We start from the raw sequence: 18,440 nt of genomic DNA on the forward strand, positions 1-18,440 counted from the left end.
GGCCAGGGCACGCGTGGGGCAGGTCGGGGCTGGGGGCTAGGGACATGGAGTGAGACAGAGTCCACACATGGGGAGTCTGGATAGAAAAGGACAGCCTGCAGCATGTTTCAGAGAGCTGAGGGAGCCACAGAGGGGGCCGCAGGGAGGGTGGGCAGCTTCATGTTGTGCCACAAGAAGTCCAGGAAGGTGGCTGCCTGCAGTGTCCGGCTGAGCCGCTGAAAATGTCGCTCTGGGGGAGGACACAGGGACGTCAGGGGCTTCGTGGGGGCTGGCCGGCAGCTCCCGCCCTGCCCGGGGCCGGGACCACATACCGGTGTAGGGCAGTAGGGCCTCGAGGGAGGCCTGCATGCCACGGTAGGCCAGGAGCTCTTCCGGGGCCTCGTGCCGCAGGAGCAGCCCCAGCACATCCTGTGCATCGTGACAGTGCCTCGAGTTGGTGTTCCACGTGACACAGAAGCGCAGCAAGGCCTCTGGGGGACAAGGACAGTCAGACCTGCCCACTGGCTGCCCTGCCCCGCCTGGCCACTGCCCCACCTGCCCATCTGTCCCTGACCTTTCTGATCTCGCCGCAGCCGCAGCACCGTGGCTCCCAGCTTCTCGCAGGCCTCAGGGTCCCTCCGGATGGCTGGGGGGGGGAGGCGGGGAGGCTGAGCCCCAAGGAAAGGCACAAGATGGACCCAAGACCCCGACCCCCCTCCATGGCCCAAGGCAGCACTGACCTTGGATGACAGTCAGCACAGTGTGGGGCCGGTCCAGGGAGATGGCCAAGCCCAGCGCCCGCAGGTACCGTTTCTCATGGAGCAGGTTGTCCAATTCTTGCTGCCTGGTGGGGGAAGGAGGGAGGACAGGGTCACTGGGGGACCTGGCTGGGACTGAAGGCAGAGCCATCACAGGGCTGGCCCAGGAGTCCACAGCCTGGCCCTAAACATCCACTGGTGGCGAGCTGTGTTGCACTCCCAGCCTCAGTTTCCCACGCCATAAAGCAGAGGTGATGGCTGTATGCCCCACTCCGAAGGTGTGACGTATGGGATGGTAGACATATGCATGGCACTCAAGGGGACTGGGCGGGGACCCCCAGACTTACTTGACCACCTCCTCCTCCCGCTTGGCCTGCTCTTCTGCCTGCTCCACCTCGGTCACATCCTAGCATCAGAGCGAGGTCAGATGAGCACCCTGATGCAGCCCTGCACAGTCCCCACACCCCCCCTAAACCTCCATACCTTCCAGAGGATGACGCAGGAGTCGCCAGCACCGGTGAGGGCACGATCGTCCAGCCGGCTACAGTGCAGCCCCCAGACCTTGTCCTCGTGGGCGTCCAGAGTCTTTACACACTCATTGTTTTTGATGGTCCAGAGCTTCATGAGACCATCAGAGCCACTGGGTTTGGGATCAGGAGGAGTTCAGTGCTAGGACCCATCCTGCAGCTCATCCCAACTCCTATCCCCAGCCCACTCACCTGGACAGCAGCTGGGTACCACGGCTCACAAAGGCCACCTTCAGCACGGAAGCATCGTGCCCCTCGAACGTCTGCAGGATGGGGAGGGGAGAACGTGAGACCACCCCAGGGTGGTGGGCGGGGCCTGGAGGGTAGGGGCCAGGGGGCGCTCACCTTGAGGCAGCTGAAGTCCTGCAGCGCCCAGAGTTTGATCGTACCGTCAGCCGAGGCTGTGGCCAGCACTTGGTCTGTGGGTGAGAACTGGACGCACCAGAGGCCACGCCGGTGGCCCGAGAAGACACCTAGCAGCTGGCACTGCGGCAAAGCCCAGAGCTTGGCTGTGCGGTCCTGTGAGCCTGTGGCCAGCAGCTTGTCGTTGGGGGCGACGGCCACACTGTTGATGTCCTAGTGATGGGAGCAGGGGGCAGCTCAGACCCCCATCCCAGCAAGGGCCCTGGCCCTGCCCCTGCCCCCGTGTGCCATCACCTTGTCATGGCAGCGCTGTGTGGCCTGAGCCTGGAGAAGGACAGGACCGCCGTCTGGGGCTGCGCCCTTGGAGAGCAGGGCTTCAGGGACGGGCCACACCTTCACAGTACAGTCCTGGCTGCCCGTCACCAGGAACGTCTCCTTCAGCCTGAGGCCAGATGTGGGGGAGGGGAGACCCCTGCTGAGCCCCGGCCAGCCCTGTCTGCCAGGGCATCACAGCCTGGGCCTGCAGGACCATGGTCCCGACCGAGGAGGGGTGGGGTGCACTTGTTTACTCGAGCCCCCACCACCCGCCCTTGGTCCACCATACCTGGTGACTTGGTCACAAGACTTCAACCCCCTTAGCAGGGAATGTCTTTTCTGCCTGAGCTTTTTTTTTTCTTTTAAAGATTTTATTTACTTATTCGAGAGAGAGAGAACGACAGATAGAAAGCACGAGAAGGAAGAGGATCAGAGGGAGAAGCAGACTCCCCGCTGAGCAGGAAGCCCGATGTGGGACTCGATCCCGGGACTCCAGGATCATGACCTGAGCCGAAGGCAGTCGCTCAACCAACTGAGCCACCCAGGCACCCTCTGCCTGAGCTTTGTTCAATGTCATTCTTTCTGCCCTGAAGCCTCTCCCCCAAACCTTTTTTTTTTAATATTTTATTTATTTATTTGAGATAGAGAGAGAAAAAGCACGAGCAGAGCAGCGGGGAGGGGCAGAGGGAGAGGGAGAGGCAGACTTCCTGCTGAGCAAGGAGCCTGACACAGAGCTCGATCCCAGGACCCTCGGATCATACCTGAGCCAAAGGCAGACATTTAACTGACTGAGCCACTCAGGCACCCCGAGCCTCTCCCATTTAATTCCCCCAGCCCCAAGACCACTTCTGAGGAGCCCCGACCTCCGAGAGCAGCTGGGTATCCCTGGCACTCTGTTACACATCCGTAGCCTGGAGCCTCAAAGACCAAGGCCAAAGCCTCCCCCTCCACATCTCCCTGAGCTGGAACCCCATTAGCAGGGTCTGGGCCTCTGCAACACCACGGGCCCCAGCCCTTACCCTTACCTAGAGCAGCAGATAGTGCCCACGCTGCGTGTGTGCCCGGAGCCCTGAGCCACACAGGCCACCTTGCCAGCCTTGTTCATCCTCCAGATACAGATGCTCTGATCCTGGGAATCAAAGGGGTGAGGACAGAGGCTGGGCTGGGCATCCTCCACTGGGACCCATACCTCCACACCGCTCCAGATGCCTCACCTTGGCACAGCTGGCAAAGAGCCACCCCTTCCGGAACACATCCAGGGCCAGGACAATGTCTGGGAGAAATTAGAGAGAAAATGGCCATCAGTGACAGTAAAGGAGGGCATTCTAGCCCAGGAGAGAGTGCTGCGGGCATCAGCTCAGCTCCCTGACCTGTGTGGCCGTGGAGAATCTGGCAGGCCGTTGTCTGCAGCTCAAACACTTTCAGGCTGGGGCTGTTGGAGGCCACAACAATGTGGGAGTCCTTGGGCCCAAGGAACCGGACGTCCAACACCTCCTCGCTGTAGCCAGCAAACTGTGGGGGCAGGGGCCGGAGGGGCACAAGCCAGAGCCTGCATGAGTGGAGGGCTGGCAGCCCCAGCTTCGGGCTGAGCAGGGGCAGCACTCACCTGTTTCTGCAGCCGTAGGGAGCACGCGTTGTAGAGCAGCAGGTTGTGGTCAGCAGTGACAGCGAGGAGCAGGCCGGCACGGTGGGCCAGAGCGCAGTGGGTCAGCTCCTGCCTGGGGCCTGGCAGCCGCCGCTGTGTGCACACGCACTGTCCGGAGGCCGCCTCCCACACGCGCAGTAGGCCTGTGAGGGAACGCGGGCTGCTGGCACTCCAGTGCCCAGACCTCCCCCAGCCCCTGCTGCCCACCCTGGCCTGGACACACACACCTTGGTCTCCAGCTGTCAGGAAGTGCAGGCCCTCAGACTTCACACCCAGCCCAGGCGCTGGCTCCTCTGGCAGCAGCACGGCCGCCTCCACACTCTGAGGGTAAGTGGGTCAGAGGCAGTAGCCCACCCTCCCCCCGCCCCCTCGACTGGCCCGGCCCCCTGGCATCCCCACCTCAAACACTGGCACCGTCCTTGTGGCCTGGTGGCTCTGCACGTCCCAGACGACACAGATCTTGTCGCGGCCTGAGCTGGGGGGGTGGGGGAGACAGCCACCTCAGTCCTCGGTCTCAGCTGCGGCCCTCCCCTTCCTGCCATGGCCTGGGTGGCTGGCCGCTGACCTAAGCATGGTGTGGCCATCAGTGCTAAAGGTCAGTGAGGTGACAGCACTGTAGTGGGCAGTCATCACAGCCAGGCACGATTGGTCCTGCAGTGACCACGCACGGATGGTGGCGTCTGCAGCTGAGGAGAAGAGCAGCAGGCGTGCAGGGTCCGGGTGGAAGGCCACCAAGCTGTGGGGGGTGGGGTGGGGCAGCAGGTGAGTTGTGTGTCCCTGGGCATAAGGCCCCGTCCACCCTCTGCTGCCCTCTACTCACTGTACGACCCCCGGCGAGCCCCGAAAGTGGTGTGTCCCATAGTGCCGCACAACGTCCCAGACACGCACTGCCCCGTCACAGCCGCCTGTGGGAACGTGTTTCAGGTGAAGGGGCTGGTGTGCCTGAAGACCCCTGACTGTGTGCCCTCCAGGAGCCCAGCCACCCAGCCAGGGCCATACCTGTGGCTAGCAGTGTGGAAGTGGGGTCAAAGGCCATAGTGGCCACAGGGGCTGTGTGTATTGCCTTCCACAGGCGGGTGATGTTGCCCTCTCGCCAAGCCCACTGAGCCAGAAGCAGTGCCCGGCTGGCTGTTACCAGCACCTAGAGAACAATGCAGTTCAGCTGGGAGAGAAGAGGCACGGCCACATGTCCTCAATGGCTCAAAGTTTGGGTGAGAGGTACCGAAGCCCGCCTCCTATCCCTGCCCCGTATACCTCGTTGTCAGGGCTGAGATCAAAGGCAGTGATGTCCTCCTGGTCCTCCTAGAGGTGAGAGTTAGCATACAGCGCACCATGAGAACAGACTGCCCTCCACACCAGCCCCTTGCCCTGGCTCTCCCCACCCTCACCTGCTCCAGGCTCCGCAGCACGGCCCCTGAGGCCACATCCAAGATGTTGACTTTGGTACCACAAATGCAGAAGAGATGCTGCCCAGTCTGGTCCAGCTGGTGACAGAAGGGTCTCAGCCAAGGTAACTCTGTGCAGCCCCTGCCTGCCCCACCACTCTGCCCCTCCCTGGGCTGGTACCTGCACCTTCCCGCCCTTGTAGAAAGGCTCGATCTTGCGCTCCACAGCATAGCTAGAGAGAGAACAGGGGGAGAGAGTGAGTCACCCACCCCTTGGTCCCCAGTGCCCAGCTCTGTGCTGGGTGCTCTCCCAGAGCTCAATCCAAAAGGCCCCTGCCTTGAGGAGTTCCCAGGCAGAGGCGGGGATGCAAGGGATTGGAGATGGCTCTTCTCACTGTCCTCTCTCTGCAGTACCGTGAGGTGGGTGTCACAGAAGATGCGAGACCCAGAGCTGGGCGGTGATGCACACCAGGTTCTGAGGCAGTACCAGCAGTGTGACACCCGTCTTCCCAGATTCCCCCAGAGTGGAGTAGGCCAGACCTCGGGGGCCCTCTGCTGGCGGCGGGAGGCCAGCCCAGGGTACCAGCCCAGGATACTGGCCAAAAACAACACCCCCTCAACAGCTTCCTTCTCAGCTGCAGCCTGCCCCCTCCTCAACCCTAGCTCCTTCCTCCCACTCCCCAGTAGCCCTCATTTCTGCAGCCTCACACTGCTCTCATCCCTTCCCTCTCGGCTGCCTCCGCGGTGGTCCAGGCCACCGCACGCTCATCTGGACAGCTGCTCCAGCCTCTTCACCAGGCCCCCTCTCTACCATCTCAAGTCCTGCTGCCAGAAAGGCCTTTCCAAACCTAAGTGTTTTACCCTGCCTTAAAACCCTCCCCTCTCCTTATGTGTTTCTAAGACCCTGACTTGGAGAAACCTCTGCTATACTTTTGTGTCACACAGGCTGTTCCCCGTATGTGGCTTGGGTCTCTCTTCCCGGATTTCACTGGTGCCTAACTCCACTAGGGGAGGCTTGGCTACCAACATGAAATGGAGCCCCCAACCGTGGAGCCCAGGTGACTATGCCACAGAGACGCTATTGACCCCAGGCCTTCCCTTTGGTATTGCTCATCACTCCCACTGATGAAAATGAGCTGCTTAGTATGCTTATCCCATCAGACCGAGCTCAACGGCAGGGAGGAGTCCATCCGGTCCTGGGCCCTAAGCACTTAGATGTTCGCCAGAGTCCTTGGGGAACTGAATCAGCCCAGGATTCAGGGTCTCCAGGGCCACAGCAGACCGCCCATCTCCTGACCTCTCTTCCTGCTCCATGTCGAAGAGGGACAGGAGGTGAAAGCCCCCAGGCTGTCTGCCCAGAAGTGGTTCTTCTCCCAGTACCTGACGGTGGGGGCCTCCCGCTGCGGTCCAGGACCAGCCCCGACTTGCGCTCAGCCCACCCCTTCCTCCTTTAGAATTTTTCATCCACAACCCCAAACCGGCTCCTAATTTAATAACCGACGCTGGCTCTCCCACTTTGTAATAACGCAACCAACACTAATCTCGCGGGTCAGTTCGTACACCGCCCTCAGGCTCTGCCCAGACCCGAATGGGCGCCCGGTCCAGGGCGGGCACATTTGCCACTCGGGCTGCGAAACTCGCTCCCTCCCTGGGCGGCACCCACAGCCCTAGCGCCCCAGCTCACTTGGCCTTGAAGCGGCCCACCCCCGCCACGGGCTCCCCCATGTCGTCGTCGTCGCCGCCGCCGCCGCCGCCGCCGCCGCGTGAGAGAAACAGGGGCGCCACTCCTTACTGCCGGCGCGCCGCAGATGACGTCACCGGCCACGACTACTGTGACGCCATCAGGTTGCGCGCTCGGCGCCATCTTTGCTGTGGGCAGTGCCTGCTGTGTCAGGAAGCGGAAACTGGTGGAGGCATTTCTGGCCTGGAGGAACCAGTGTAGAGCCGCCTAAAGGCGGCTTGGGCTTCTGGGACGGAGGACTGCAGGGCACGGGGTTTGCCCGCTGTTTGCCTTTTAGTGGAAATTTTAAAAAGGAGTCGTAGGAAATGTTTACTAAAGTCATCCCAAGACTCTTGCCCCTCGGCCTTCTGGGATTTGGGTACAAGTGCAGTCAGGTGCTCATGGTCTGGTGTGGTATATATCGCAGTAAATAAACAAATCGGGTAATTTCTGAGACTCAAATATTTATTGATCACATTCTATGTGCAAAACACTGTTGTAGACATTTGGGAGGCACAAGAGCAGGAGGTGCTAAAGGAGAGAGGGCTGGCGGAGGATGGGCAAGGAATAATCGGGAGCGTTCAGCGATTAGTGCTGTAGAACAATCAGGGACTTTTAAATGGGGTGGTGCGGGAGGTAAGGTGTCGGCTGAATGAGTAAAGCGGGGACCCCTGTGGCTGTTGGGGGGGACAGTGCTTGTGGCTACAGGGAGTACTGAGACGATAGGGGCAGGAGGTCAGAGATAATGGCGGTTCCCTGTGAGTCATTGTGAGGCGTGGGCTTTTCCTAGGAGTTCAGGTTTTTGAGTTGTTTGTGTGACTGGCTGGGAAGTTGGTTAACAGACAGGTAGAAGTAACAGGAAGGAGACTGGGAGGGTTTCAGGGAAAACCTCTGCGAGGAAGAGGCATCTGAGGGAAGAGAAACCAGGCAAACGGAGAGCAGGGAGAAGAGCCTTCAGGTCAGCAGCGGCCCAGGGAGAAAGGCCAGTGTCCCTGCGTGGTGAAGGCAGTAGTGCCTGGGGCGGGCGGTGTGTGTGTGTGTGTGTGTGTGTGTGTCAAATGGGATAAAGCTGTGAGGCCTGGGGCGGGCGGTGTGTGTGTGTGTGTGTGTGTCAAATGGGATAAAGCTGTGAGGCCTGGGGCGGGCGGGGTGTGTGTGTGTGTGTGTGTGTGTGTGTCAAATGGGATAAAGCTGTGAGGCCGGTGTGTGTGTGTGTGTGTGTGTGTGTGTGTCAAATGGGATAAAGCTGTGAGGCCGGCAAGCACAGAGGTGGCAGGACGGGCCAGGCCTGGGCTCTGCGTTTATTTACCCCTCTGTTTACAAGGTACCTTGGCCCTGGGCCCCCCACACCTCGGCCCCAATGCTGCCTTCTGGGGTGGCCTCGGTCTCCCCTTGCGGGGCGCCCACGAGCAGCGCGTCGTCCTCCTCCAGGAAGTCTCCGAGCTGGGCCAGTTGCCTGCGGATGAGATTGGTGGTGCGGTGCACTTTGCGCATGCGCCGCAGCAGGCCCAGCACCAGGGTCCGGCTGCGCTCCTGACGCTGGGTCCAGGCGTCGCGCCGCTCGCTGTACCAGTTGTGGCGTGCACGCTCTACCGGGCCCAGGGCGGCCCCACAGCCCAGTGGGCAACGCTGCTGGGCCCCACGTTGGCAGCGCTGCGAGTGCTCAGCCAGGGCCCCACGTGGCACCCGTGCCGTGCAGCCCTCATTGGGGCAGGCCATCAGCTCGAAAGGGCATGAGTCCTGGTGCCCCCTTCGATGGGCCAGGGGGCACGTCACCAAGCAGCCAGCTTCTGCGTTCTTGCACTGAGGGTGGGGGGAGAGCACCATGTGAGCCAAACCAGGTCGGACGTGGCCAGCACTGGAGCAGCCTACTTTACGCAGAATCCCCCATCCGGGACCTTCCTAATCAGGGAGCCTGCCAAGCTCTAATGATAACAATGATATGGAGGGGGAAATAGTTGGGCAAATGTTTGGAGGTGGGAAGAATCTAGACCTCTGAGACCAGGTGCACAGGGCCAAAGGCTTGAGGGATGGGGGATGGAGGGAGGTACATGGCTGGGTTGATCTTGCAGTTGTACACAAGCCAAGTTTGTTTTTTTAAACCTCAGTTTCCTCATCTATAAAATTAGGGGATTGGGGTGATGGCCAGCACAGCAGACACTTCATCCTCTAAAAATCTTGTATAATCCCCATTTTACAGCTGAGGCCCCAGGGGCTCAAAAAGGTTAGGTAACTTGCCCAAAGTCACACAGCAAGTGAGTGGTAGAGATGGGACTCAAACTCAGGCAGGACTGATGACCCCGAGGCTGCAGTCAGTGTTGCTGGAGCAGAAACTCTCAGTTCTTTCTGAAAGGATTCTCCTTACCCCCTCTCCTGGCTCTGTCCCTCCCCTGGCAGGAGCGAGAAGGGTGCTGGGAGTGGGTGCTTCAAGCTACCTTGACTTCCAGGCGGCCGATGGTCCTCCGGAGTTTATTTACATGGACCATCTTTTTCTGTTTCACCTCTTTCCTGCAGCATGGACAGGTCTTCTGTCTAGGATGCAGGAGCAGAGGATGGGGAGTGTTGGGAGTGGAAAGGGACCAAGAGACAGCAACACGCCTTCCCAGGTGGTCCCTTCTCTCAAGCTGGAAGAGGCCTGAGTACTTCCTGGGGAACTCAGCTCTGAGGTTGGGGCCATGGGCTGTAAGTACCCCAGGGTGCGGGGACACATGTATTTTAGTGTTCTAGATTTGGAAGCTGACTCTTATGCCCACTGTGACCTAATGCTTGGCCCACCTTCCTCTCTGTTCTGGGCCACAGGGATGGAAACAGCCCTGCCCTTGTCCTCCTAGCCTCTTGGGCGCCCACTAGCACCTGGCTAGCCACCGGAGGATGCATTTCTTGCAGAAGATATGGCTGCATGGCAACCTCATTGGCCTCTTGAGAACCCCGTGGCACACGGAGCACAGGAAGTTGCAGTCGGGAGGGCTGGCGAAGAGGTTGAGATCATATCCGCCACTCTGCAAAGGTCAGGCTAAAATCAGTGCCTGGCTGGACCAGGTTCCAGCTACATACCCAGAGGGAAACCCCAGGATGGGGAGGTGGGCCCCCCAAGTGGAGGGTTGGGTCAGGACCCACTTTGAGGGGGCAGCTGTGAGGGTCAAGGCCCTCCAAGACTACCAGTCCCCAGCTGGAGAAGCTGCCTTGGTCTGGAGTTAGACGTGGCCAGAACCCTTGCAAAGGTTGGTTTCCTTGTCTTGCTGGGTAGCCTGTAACCCACTGTTCACCCTTTCTCAGAGTGAGGAATGGGGTCCAGCTCTGGACAGGTCTCAATTTAGGAACACATTTAAGGGCCAGAGGCAAAAGGGTCCCAGGCTCACCATGATCTGTGTCTGGACAGCAGCTCCACTGACCCCCAGGGCTCAGGAGCCTCCATTTCACAGCAGGAGGGGACCGACCTCACAGTGGCATTGTCCAGCTCAGGCCAATCACAGCCCTGGCTCAGGGCCCACTGGGATCCTGTACCATCTGGCCCTTGCTCAGAGATGAGGAATAGGTAGTCTGGACCTGGGCGGGTCCCTGAAGCCCCTGTCTTGGGAGTGGTTGATAGCTGACCCCCCAGCAGCACTAGGCTGGGAACTAAACTTCTGAGGACTCTTTCCCCAAAGCTGAGGCTTTGGCAGGAATGTAGGAATCATTCCCTTCTCCCTCCTCAAATAGTGCTGCCCAGGCCGGATCTCCAAAGCCCAGGGACTTTTGACATCGACCCACCATCAGGTCTCCTAGGATCTAAGACTCATGGCGCTAGCTCCAGAGTACAGATCAGGAGGGAAGTGAGGACCAAATTCCCATGCAACCTGTAGTACCACCATAGTGGGGAGCCTAGTCTGTGGGAAAGCTTTCCAGAACAGGTCGGCTCTGGCGATGTGGGCAGGCCTCTGAAAAGACATGGGGAAATCAGTCTCCACCTGAGAAACCAACATATTCCCACACGTGAGGCACATAATAGATAACTGCACATTCGGTAGCACCGAATACCAAGGTCACCAAATCCTATCCCAGACCCTATCCCCCTCCTGAGAGCAATATGGGGCCCATGCAAGCCCTTGAGCTGGGAATCTGACACTCTCATTCTTGGGTTAACTTTAAAAATAAAAGTCCACTACTTCACTGGCAAAAGTGTGTTTATTTGGAAATAACCAGAATTGCAATTCAGGACATGCAAACTATGGCAAGACTACAAGCAAGCCCCCAAAAAACAAAAGAAAGGAACTTTATTTCCTGGAGAAAGAAAGTTGGGAGGGATCGAAGTCCCCTGGACAAAAGCAAGAGTTCAAGGGTGATGACAGTTTCTCACTGGCTGAGTTGCAGAAGTAATCCCTACATCCTTCCCTGTTGGGGTCTGTAATTGATGTTGAGTGGCAGAGCTCCCCCTTCTAGCCTTCCAACTCCACCTTAGCGATGTTTCCCTTCATTGTCACACTCACTAGTGGGTTGGTAGCCCAGTTCAAAGGTACTTTATCTGCTACTGTGGAAGCTATTTGGTGTGTGAAACACACCAGGATTTCAAATCTGGCCCTGCCACTCACGGGATGCCACGGAGGAGTCACCTGCCAGCCCCTGGGACCCAAGCTGTACCCCTCTGTGGCATCCGACGCGGAATCCGGCTGGCCGGCAAGAGGTGTCCCACAGGGTCTCCCCTCCACTGCACACCTTGCTCCCTGCGCTCACAGATGCACCACCAGGCGGATGCGTGGGGGACCGGGAACACCCACACGTGCAGGACTCAGACCTACAACCTCACTGGGCGTTGAGAGCAGAGCTCCCCTCTCCCCGCGGTCCTGGCGGCGTGAGCCTCACGGTCGGGGCGTTGGCATCCTGCGGAGAGAACACGGGGTCAGGGATCAGAGGCCAGAGGCCAGAACACACGCGTGCCGGGGCCGGCGGGGCGCGTGTCGGGGCCTGGGTTTCACCTGCCCACACGGACGAGTGGGCGGTGAGCTGAGGCCCCCGGTAGCTGTAGGCGCCGAATCTCACCCGCGGCTACCGCCAAAGCCGCGGGTGATTTTCAACCAACGCCGACCTCCCAGCTACCACCCAGGGACGCGGCGGGGCGCGGGCCTACCTGCAGCCCCGGGTAGCCTGGCAGTGCCGGCGGCGCCACTAAGAGCCACAGGCGCGCAGGCGCACGCGAAGCGCGCGGGGAAACCCGGAAGTGAGCTTCCACCGTCCTTATAGGCCCGTGGAGAACTCGCGGCTGGGGCGAGGCAGCCGAGATCTCGCGGCACTTGGCGTGGTATAAATACTCCCTCCGCGCAACCTCGTTCTTCTTTTCCGAGAGAACACGTGAGTGTTTTTGCTGGTGGTTGCGTGCGCGGGCCCGGCGACAGGGATCCGCGGCCTTCTGGCGGGGCTCGGTGCGGCGCGTTGGCGCTGCTGGGCGGGAGCCCTGGCCCCGGGCGGCCGCAGGTGCCAGGGCCTCGCTGACTGGTTCTTTCTCGACGTTCTTTTCAGCAAATGGCGGATGACGCCGGTGCTGCGGGAGGGCCCGGAGGGCCCGGGGGCCCCGGAATGGGAGGCCGCGGCGGCTTCCGCGGAGGCTTCGGCAGCGGCATCCGGGGCCGCGGTCGCGGCCGTGGTCGGGGCAGGGGTCGAGGCCGCGGAGCTCGTGGAGGCAAGGCCGAGGACAAGGAGGTAGGTTCGGACCCTCGCGCGTGAGATGGGCCCGTGGGCGGTGCCGATCGGGCGACCGTAGTTATCGGCGCCTTTTCTTTCTCCAGTGGATCCCCGTCACCAAGCTGGGCCGCCTGGTCAAGGACATGAAGATCAAGTCTCTAGAGGAGATCTATCTTTTCTCTCTGCCTATCAAGGTAACGAGGGGGTCCTCTCCCCTCCCCACCTCAAGACAGGGCGTTGGCAGGGGGGTTCCCGGGAGGCTTATTTGGCCTTGGGTCCAGGGATGGTACCTGTCCACCCTGGCCGAGGCTCCACGTCTGAGGAGGTTGTGAATGCCTAGGTGCCCCATTTTTGACTTAGGGTATCCGACTTGGAGACAAAATGTGGACAGTTGGAAAAGTAGTTTTAGGAGCTGGGTGGAGGTTCTTTAGGGGGAATGGTTACAGGTGATTCCTGAGTTTTCTAGTGAATGCTTTCGTTGGAATCTTTTATCCCACAGGAATCTGAGATCATTGATTTCTTTCTGGGAGCATCCCTCAAGGATGAGGTTCTGAAAATCATGCCTGTGCAAAAGCAGACCCGTGCTGGCCAGCGGACCAGGTTCAAGGTATTCTAGTCACCTCGTGTGTTCTTGGGCTGCGCCTGCCAAGGGGCTGGGTGAGACTCTCTCAGCTCTGCATGGTCACGCTTGTCACTACATGCGTGGCTTTCGTAACGGGGAGAGAGAGAAAGGATCTCCTCAGGACTTCAGAGTGGCCTCACGGTGGCCACTCCTTCCTTGAGGGGCGCCACAGGCCCAGTTGGTGGCTGCTGGTGCTGTGCCAACCAGCGGACCCCTAACCATGTCAGGTTCCTCACAGGCGTTTGTTGCCATCGGAGATTACAACGGACATGTCGGCCTGGGTGTTAAGTGCTCCAAGGAGGTCGCCACTGCCATCCGTGGGGCCATCATCCTAGCCAAGCTTTCCATCGTCCCCGTGAGGCGAGGCTACTGGGGGAACAAGATCGGCAAGCCTCACACTGTCCCATGCAAGGTAGGCTTGGGGGGTAATGGGGCCTCCGGTGGTGCCGACTCCCCCTAGGCCATCTCCTGACTCCTCCACCTTTTGCAGGTGACTGGCCGCTGTGGCTCTGTGCTGGTGCGTCTCATCCCCGCCCCCAGAGGCACTGGCATTGTTTCAGCCCCTGTGCCCAAGAAGCTACTGATGATGGCCGGTATCGACGACTGCTACACTTCAGCCAGAGGCTGCACTGCCACGCTGGGGAACTTCGGTAGGTGGCCCTCACAGAGGCTGTGGTCTCTCTCAGCTCCGCTTTATCATACTCAGTGTGTGCTTGGCGTATTTTGAGAGAGAGAGGAAGGCCCTCCTAATGCACGGCAGACTGGCCCCAAGTGGCCTCTGTTCCTAGGAGCGCAACATCTTCTGTCTGCATCTGGGGTGTTGTGTCACGTGTATCCGCCAACCTTCTATTTTCTCTTTTCCAGCTAAGGCTACTTTTGATGCCATCTCCAAGACTTACAGCTATCTCACCCCTGATCTCTGGAAGGAGACAGTGTTCACCAAGTCTCCATATCAGGTACTGGCTGCCTAGCCACTTCCTTAGCCTGGACAGGTGTGTACAGGGTGCTGAGGTGTGGTTACAGCTAAAAGGCTTGTGTCTTTTTCTAGGAATTCACTGATCATCTTGTGAAGACCCACACCAGAGTCTCTGTGCAGAGGACCCAGGCTCCAGCTGTGGCCACCACCTAGTTTTATACAAGAAAAATAAAGTGAACTAAAACTTGTTAATAGTGTTTTTTGTGTATTTTTCTTATGAACTTAAGTTGTAGCTGGATTTAAAGGGAGATCGGACCAGTGAGGTCAACAGATCCAGGTTGGCAACTAAAGGTGACACCAGAAACAGGTTTCTTTAATTATTCTTTATTTTAATAGTAATCTTGTGAAGGTGCTCAGGGAGCTGCTTTAGGCAGTGGCGGCCTCTTTAGCCGCCTTCCTCTCTGCCAACATCCGCTGCTTCTGTTTTGCCAGGCACTTCCTGGCAGAATAATGGGCCCCCAGGTCATGATCTGGGAAAGAGGGGGACGGAAGTCATGGGCTAAATCTACCAGGATACAGACCAGAGTCTTTTTTAAAAGTGGGGAGGAAATAGCTAACATACTGAACAGAAAAGGGACCTGGAATATAGTGATTCTCTTAATCACCCCCTCCCCCAACCAACTGGCACAATTTGGGCAGTGAAGTTAGGGTTGAAGGATCAGGCTCAGGGTGGGGGCTTGCTTACAGCGGTCCTGGTAGGCCTTGGCCACCTGGGTGAACTGCTCCAGCTCCTTGGCACAGTTCTGCCTGTAGTTCTCACCTTCCCTCTGCTGACAGGCCTTCAGCCTTTCCTGGATAATGTTGACGATTTCTTGATCAACTTTACTGAAAAAAACAAAGGTGGTTCAAGAGGAATCTTTTCCCTGTATCCAGAGATAGCAGAATGAAAGCAAGATCTTAGGGCCCTATTGTCTGGCCCCTCCACCCTCAAGATCTGGGCGAACCCCAGGAGGCCTTCTTGGTGGCTGACCACCATCCCATGGTATCCCTGGGGCTAAGAACCCAACAGAGGTGCTGAGTGAGGCTCAGTGTTTCCTAAGGGACACACACAGGCAGGACATACTAGTCTCTTCTCCATTGCATTTCTGCTTCAAACATGCACAAGATATCCTTTTCCCGGCACTCAGTGATGTCTGGCACACGGCGGAACTCCCGGTGGTAGTAGTAATACCTGTTCTTCGCATGCTGCCGCTCTATAAACTCTGTAAAGAAAAAACCCCAGACTCAAAAGGCCCCGTTGGTTTGGACAGGCCACAAAAATTGCTCTTAGCTCTCTCCTTTCTCACAAGACGTGGAAGGGGCAGACTGCTTTTACAAATACTGCTAATTAGACTCTCAGAGAACAGGTGTGGCTGGTTGTCCTGGGTTACTAATGGTGAGGTCCACCGTTTATGGTTTACGGAGGGCTTCCTGGGAGCCAGGCACCATGTGTATTATGCCGGGGGTAGCTCCCAGTAGAGTACGTAGGCCCAGAGAGAATTCAGGATTCTGAACCCATTCTCTGCAAGCCCACACCCTACTATAGGTCCTACCTGCTGGCCAACCTCCCCACAACACAGGGTCTTCCTGTGTAGGCAGAGGCCCCAAGCCAGTTTTGCTGCCACTAACCTGGCCTCAGCATCCCCACCCAGAAATTGGTAAGTTGGGACTAGTGAAATCTCATCCTTCCAGACACACAAAACACTTTCTAAGAAAGAGTGGGTTCACTGCTGTGCCTTTTCCAGATTTGGGGTTCTGATCTGCTGACCTTATCCAAAGAAAGGAGCCACCGGGGCATCGCAGCACGTGGGTGGCTGGGTTGTTTGAACGAATGAATGAGTTAAATGCATGGATGAAATGCCAGGCACCAGTGACTGAGGGCAGTGTGCTCCTGCTGCTGCCTCCACTGGTCTAGCTGAACAACAAACTGGGCCTGGAATATAGTGATTCTCTTGCGGTTTGGACCAGAGATGGGATCTGGACAGTTCTTAAGCGTAAGCACACACGGAGTACAAGTCACAGCACATCTAGGTTGAAGGGACCTCGGCCAGCACTTGACCACCCCGATCATTTTGCAGCAGTTGTGCAGAAGGCTGGCAACACCCGTTTGCTGACTGCCATCTGCGCCCAACGCTAGATGCAAAGCGTGCAGGGAGAATGGGGTTTAGCAAGCCCCGGGCTAGACTGCGATCCGCTAATATTTGGGCGAGGCCGGAGACGGCGACGAGGGGTGCGTAGAGGGTTCCCCAGGCGGCGGGGGCGCGAAAGCAGTGAGTGGTCTTGGTGTAGGAGTGAGGGGCGTTCCCAGGGTGCAGTGACGGTGGGGAGCGGGGGGTCCAAGGAGGCGACGCTGCCCGCAAGTGCGGACGGCGGGGGATGGTCACGGGGGCGAAGCCCGGGGTTGGGCGAAGGGGTGCGGGGATCGCCGAAGGGCGGCGAGGGGCCCTGGGGAGCGGCGAGGCCCGGATAGGGTCTGTACCTCTCGCTAGGGTCACGGGCCGGTCCACGAGGACGTCGAAGGCCTTTGTCAAATAGGTTATGGGGTTGGGCAGCGAGGTCTGCGGCGAGGGCGCAGGCGTGCGGCGCGGGGGCTCGGGGTACACGTCCTTGTCCCAGCTGTCCGGCATGGCGGCCGCGCGCGAGGGGTATCCTCTCTTGGACGCACAACCCCCCACCGCCTAGCTCTTCCGCCGCAGAGGACGCCCTAGCGGGGCTGCGCCTGCGCGGGATGGGGGGGCGGTGCTCGCGAGGCAGCATGGGACATGTAGTTCCCTCGGCCCGCCCAATGGCGGGCCGCGACAGCACTGCGCACGCTCCCCTCCGGTCCCGCGTCCTTTGAGCTGGGCGCTGCTCTCGGCGCGTGGGATACTCTGGGGAGCGAGGCAGAGGCCCCTGCTGGCATTCCTTTTCTTTTCTTTTCTTTTTTTCTTCCTGCTTACATTATTTTTTTTTAAGATTTTATTTATTTATTCATGAGAGGCAGAGGGAGAAGCAAGCTCCCAAGGAGCAGGGAGCCGGATGCGGGACTCGATCCCAGGACCCTGAGATCATGACCTGAGCCGAAGGCAGATGCTTAACGATCTGAGCCACCCAGGCGCCCTCCTGCTTACATTCTAAGACAAGACAGACACAGGAATAAGTAAACCATTCAGTTTTCTTGGTGTACAGGCACGTGTCAAGTGCAGCAGGGAGCAAGATGAACACAGCTGGGCTCTTCTGGAGAACTCAGGCCGCTAGAACAAACAAATAACAGCATCAACAAATAACACGCCCTACCCAACGCCCTACTCTTTCGGGAAGACTTCCCGAATTGTCCGTTCCCTACAGCCAGCCTTCTCTGGTCTCTGCTGTCTTCCAGGGCCTCTTATGGACAGGCTAATGCCACTGAGCTTAGGGGTCCTGTGTGGGGCAGAGCAAGAGGCAGGGCTTGCCCTGGGGGCCCCTGGGTGCACAGTGCTCTGGTGTGGCTCTGATGGTTCTGCCCTGGCTCTGGGCACAGTGTGCCCCCTGGGGCAGCTCCACTGACCAGGGCCCTGCTGACCACCCTCGGTGATCTCCATACCTGGCATGGCCCCTGACCAGTACCAGGGAGGGTGCTGGTCACTTCATGCCTAGAGGCTGGGGCCAGGGCGGGGGAGCCATCAACTCTATGGATGCAGAGAATCGTTGATCATAGAAATGTCAAATCGTGAAATCATGAACTCTTAGAAACACACGCTGTGCAACCAAAAGAATTTTTTTTAAAGATTATTTATTTATGTATGAGAGAGAGAGTACAGGAGCAGGGGGGAGGGGAGAGGGAGAAACAGGCTCCCCGCTGAGCTGGAAGCCTGATGTAGGACTCGATCACAGGACCCTGGGATCATGACCTGAGCTGAAGGCAGACACTTCACTGACTGAGCCACCCAGGCACCCCCTGACCAAAAGAATCTTAACATTGCCCTGCAACATTGGACTGAACAAGGGAACCCAACAGATTCAGGCTGGAGCCGTGGCCGCCACCACTATGGCTCACCAGAGTAGGAGAAAGCAGAGACCTCGGTTAAGGGAAAGCCCCGGGCTGGCAGCTCTCCGCTGCTACCAGGCAGCAGAGGGACTTGGAGATCATGTAGCAGAAGTGGGATGAGGCAGATGAGAGGGAGGAACCCAAGTAGCTTGTGGCTCTGTGCCCAGCCCTCTGGTTCTTGGCCTGTGCGCCTGGAGTCAGTCCCACCACAGGCCACGTGTCCTGCAGTGCACTCGGGCCTCCGCACTGGCGGCCGCATTCCCTTTGCCCTGAGTCTGCGGGCATCCCTCCTGTGCTTCCTTCCCTCAGGTAGCCTCTCTCGCCCTGGGCCACTCGGGGGGCTGAGGTTTGCCCCTTCCCAGGGATTTTATTCCTGTGCGGTCCAGCCCCAAATAATAAAAGTAGCTTTGCGAGTAACAACAGCAACAACAGAGAATTGTGACATTTGAGTTGCATAAAATCTTAGCATCAGCAAGGCAAGGCCCACAGGCCCTCAGAGACATTTTACGC

At 58.5% G+C, this 18,440-nt stretch overlaps 4 protein-coding genes and 3 non-coding genes across 8 annotated transcripts; 3 read left to right on the top strand and 4 right to left on the bottom strand.

Annotated features, from left to right (window-relative positions):
- Positions 1-81: 81 nt before the first annotated feature.
- TBL3 (transducin beta like 3) lies at positions 82-6,775 on the bottom strand. 2 transcript variants are annotated; one of them, XM_025877153.2, is made up of 22 exons: positions 6,657-6,775; positions 5,154-5,205; positions 4,976-5,071; positions 4,842-4,889; positions 4,587-4,728; positions 4,408-4,492; positions 4,153-4,323; positions 3,987-4,062; positions 3,815-3,908; positions 3,549-3,730; positions 3,313-3,454; positions 3,157-3,215; positions 2,968-3,071; positions 1,922-2,069; positions 1,610-1,840; positions 1,457-1,527; positions 1,221-1,377; positions 1,085-1,143; positions 720-823; positions 554-625; positions 312-470; positions 82-229 (listed from the first exon to the last, which is right to left on the bottom strand). In XM_025877153.2, the coding sequence occupies exons 1-22, from the start codon at positions 6,695-6,697 to the stop codon at positions 108-110; spliced, it is 2,415 nt and encodes an 804-aa protein (XP_025732938.1). In that variant the 5' UTR covers positions 6,698-6,775; the 3' UTR covers positions 82-107. The 2 variants fall into 2 exon arrangements, with proteins under 2 accessions (XP_025732938.1, XP_073755784.1); XM_073899683.1 differs by having other exon boundaries at positions 3,549-3,908.
- Positions 6,776-7,746: 971 nt separating this feature from the next.
- On the bottom strand, positions 7,747-10,151 carry RNF151 (ring finger protein 151). The gene is given in 5 exon segments (XM_025877144.2): positions 7,747-8,039; positions 8,041-8,495; positions 9,128-9,224; positions 9,546-9,691; positions 10,052-10,151. Coding segments are annotated over 5 exon segments (747 nt in total). The 5' UTR covers positions 10,055-10,151; the 3' UTR covers positions 7,747-7,993.
- Positions 10,152-11,621: 1,470 nt separating this feature from the next.
- Positions 11,622-11,748, bottom strand: LOC112828239 (small nucleolar RNA ACA64). The gene has a single exon (XR_003209443.1). It is a non-coding gene; the product is annotated as a small nucleolar RNA ACA64 (small nucleolar RNA).
- Positions 11,749-12,165: 417 nt separating this feature from the next.
- Positions 12,166-14,137, top strand: RPS2 (ribosomal protein S2). The gene is made up of 7 exons (XM_025877117.2): positions 12,166-12,365; positions 12,452-12,541; positions 12,847-12,954; positions 13,208-13,381; positions 13,460-13,619; positions 13,834-13,925; positions 14,018-14,137. Exons 1-7 carry the CDS (start codon positions 12,189-12,191, stop codon positions 14,096-14,098), a joined length of 882 nt encoding a protein of 293 aa, XP_025732902.1. The 5' UTR covers positions 12,166-12,188; the 3' UTR covers positions 14,099-14,137.
- Positions 13,010-13,143, top strand: LOC112828236 (small nucleolar RNA SNORA64/SNORA10 family). The gene has a single exon (XR_003209440.1). It is a non-coding gene; the product is annotated as a small nucleolar RNA SNORA64/SNORA10 family (small nucleolar RNA).
- Positions 13,646-13,770, top strand: LOC112828237 (small nucleolar RNA SNORA64/SNORA10 family). The gene has a single exon (XR_003209441.1). It is a non-coding gene; the product is annotated as a small nucleolar RNA SNORA64/SNORA10 family (small nucleolar RNA).
- Positions 14,138-14,253: 116 nt separating the features above from the next.
- Positions 14,254-16,628, bottom strand: NDUFB10 (NADH:ubiquinone oxidoreductase subunit B10). Its single transcript, XM_025877118.2, has 4 exons — positions 16,404-16,628; positions 15,009-15,147; positions 14,631-14,770; positions 14,254-14,415 (listed from the first exon to the last, which is right to left on the bottom strand). The coding sequence occupies exons 1-4, from the start codon at positions 16,549-16,551 to the stop codon at positions 14,312-14,314; spliced, it is 531 nt and encodes a 176-aa protein (XP_025732903.1). The 5' UTR covers positions 16,552-16,628; the 3' UTR covers positions 14,254-14,311.
- Between the last annotated feature and the right edge of the window lie 1,812 nt (positions 16,629-18,440).

This window comes from Callorhinus ursinus, unplaced genomic scaffold (genome assembly GCF_003265705.2).
Source record: "Callorhinus ursinus isolate GAN/ISIS: 27379988/994484 unplaced genomic scaffold, GSC_fseal_2.0 scaffold13, whole genome shotgun sequence".
Taxonomy (NCBI): domain Eukaryota; kingdom Metazoa; phylum Chordata; class Mammalia; order Carnivora; family Otariidae; genus Callorhinus; species Callorhinus ursinus.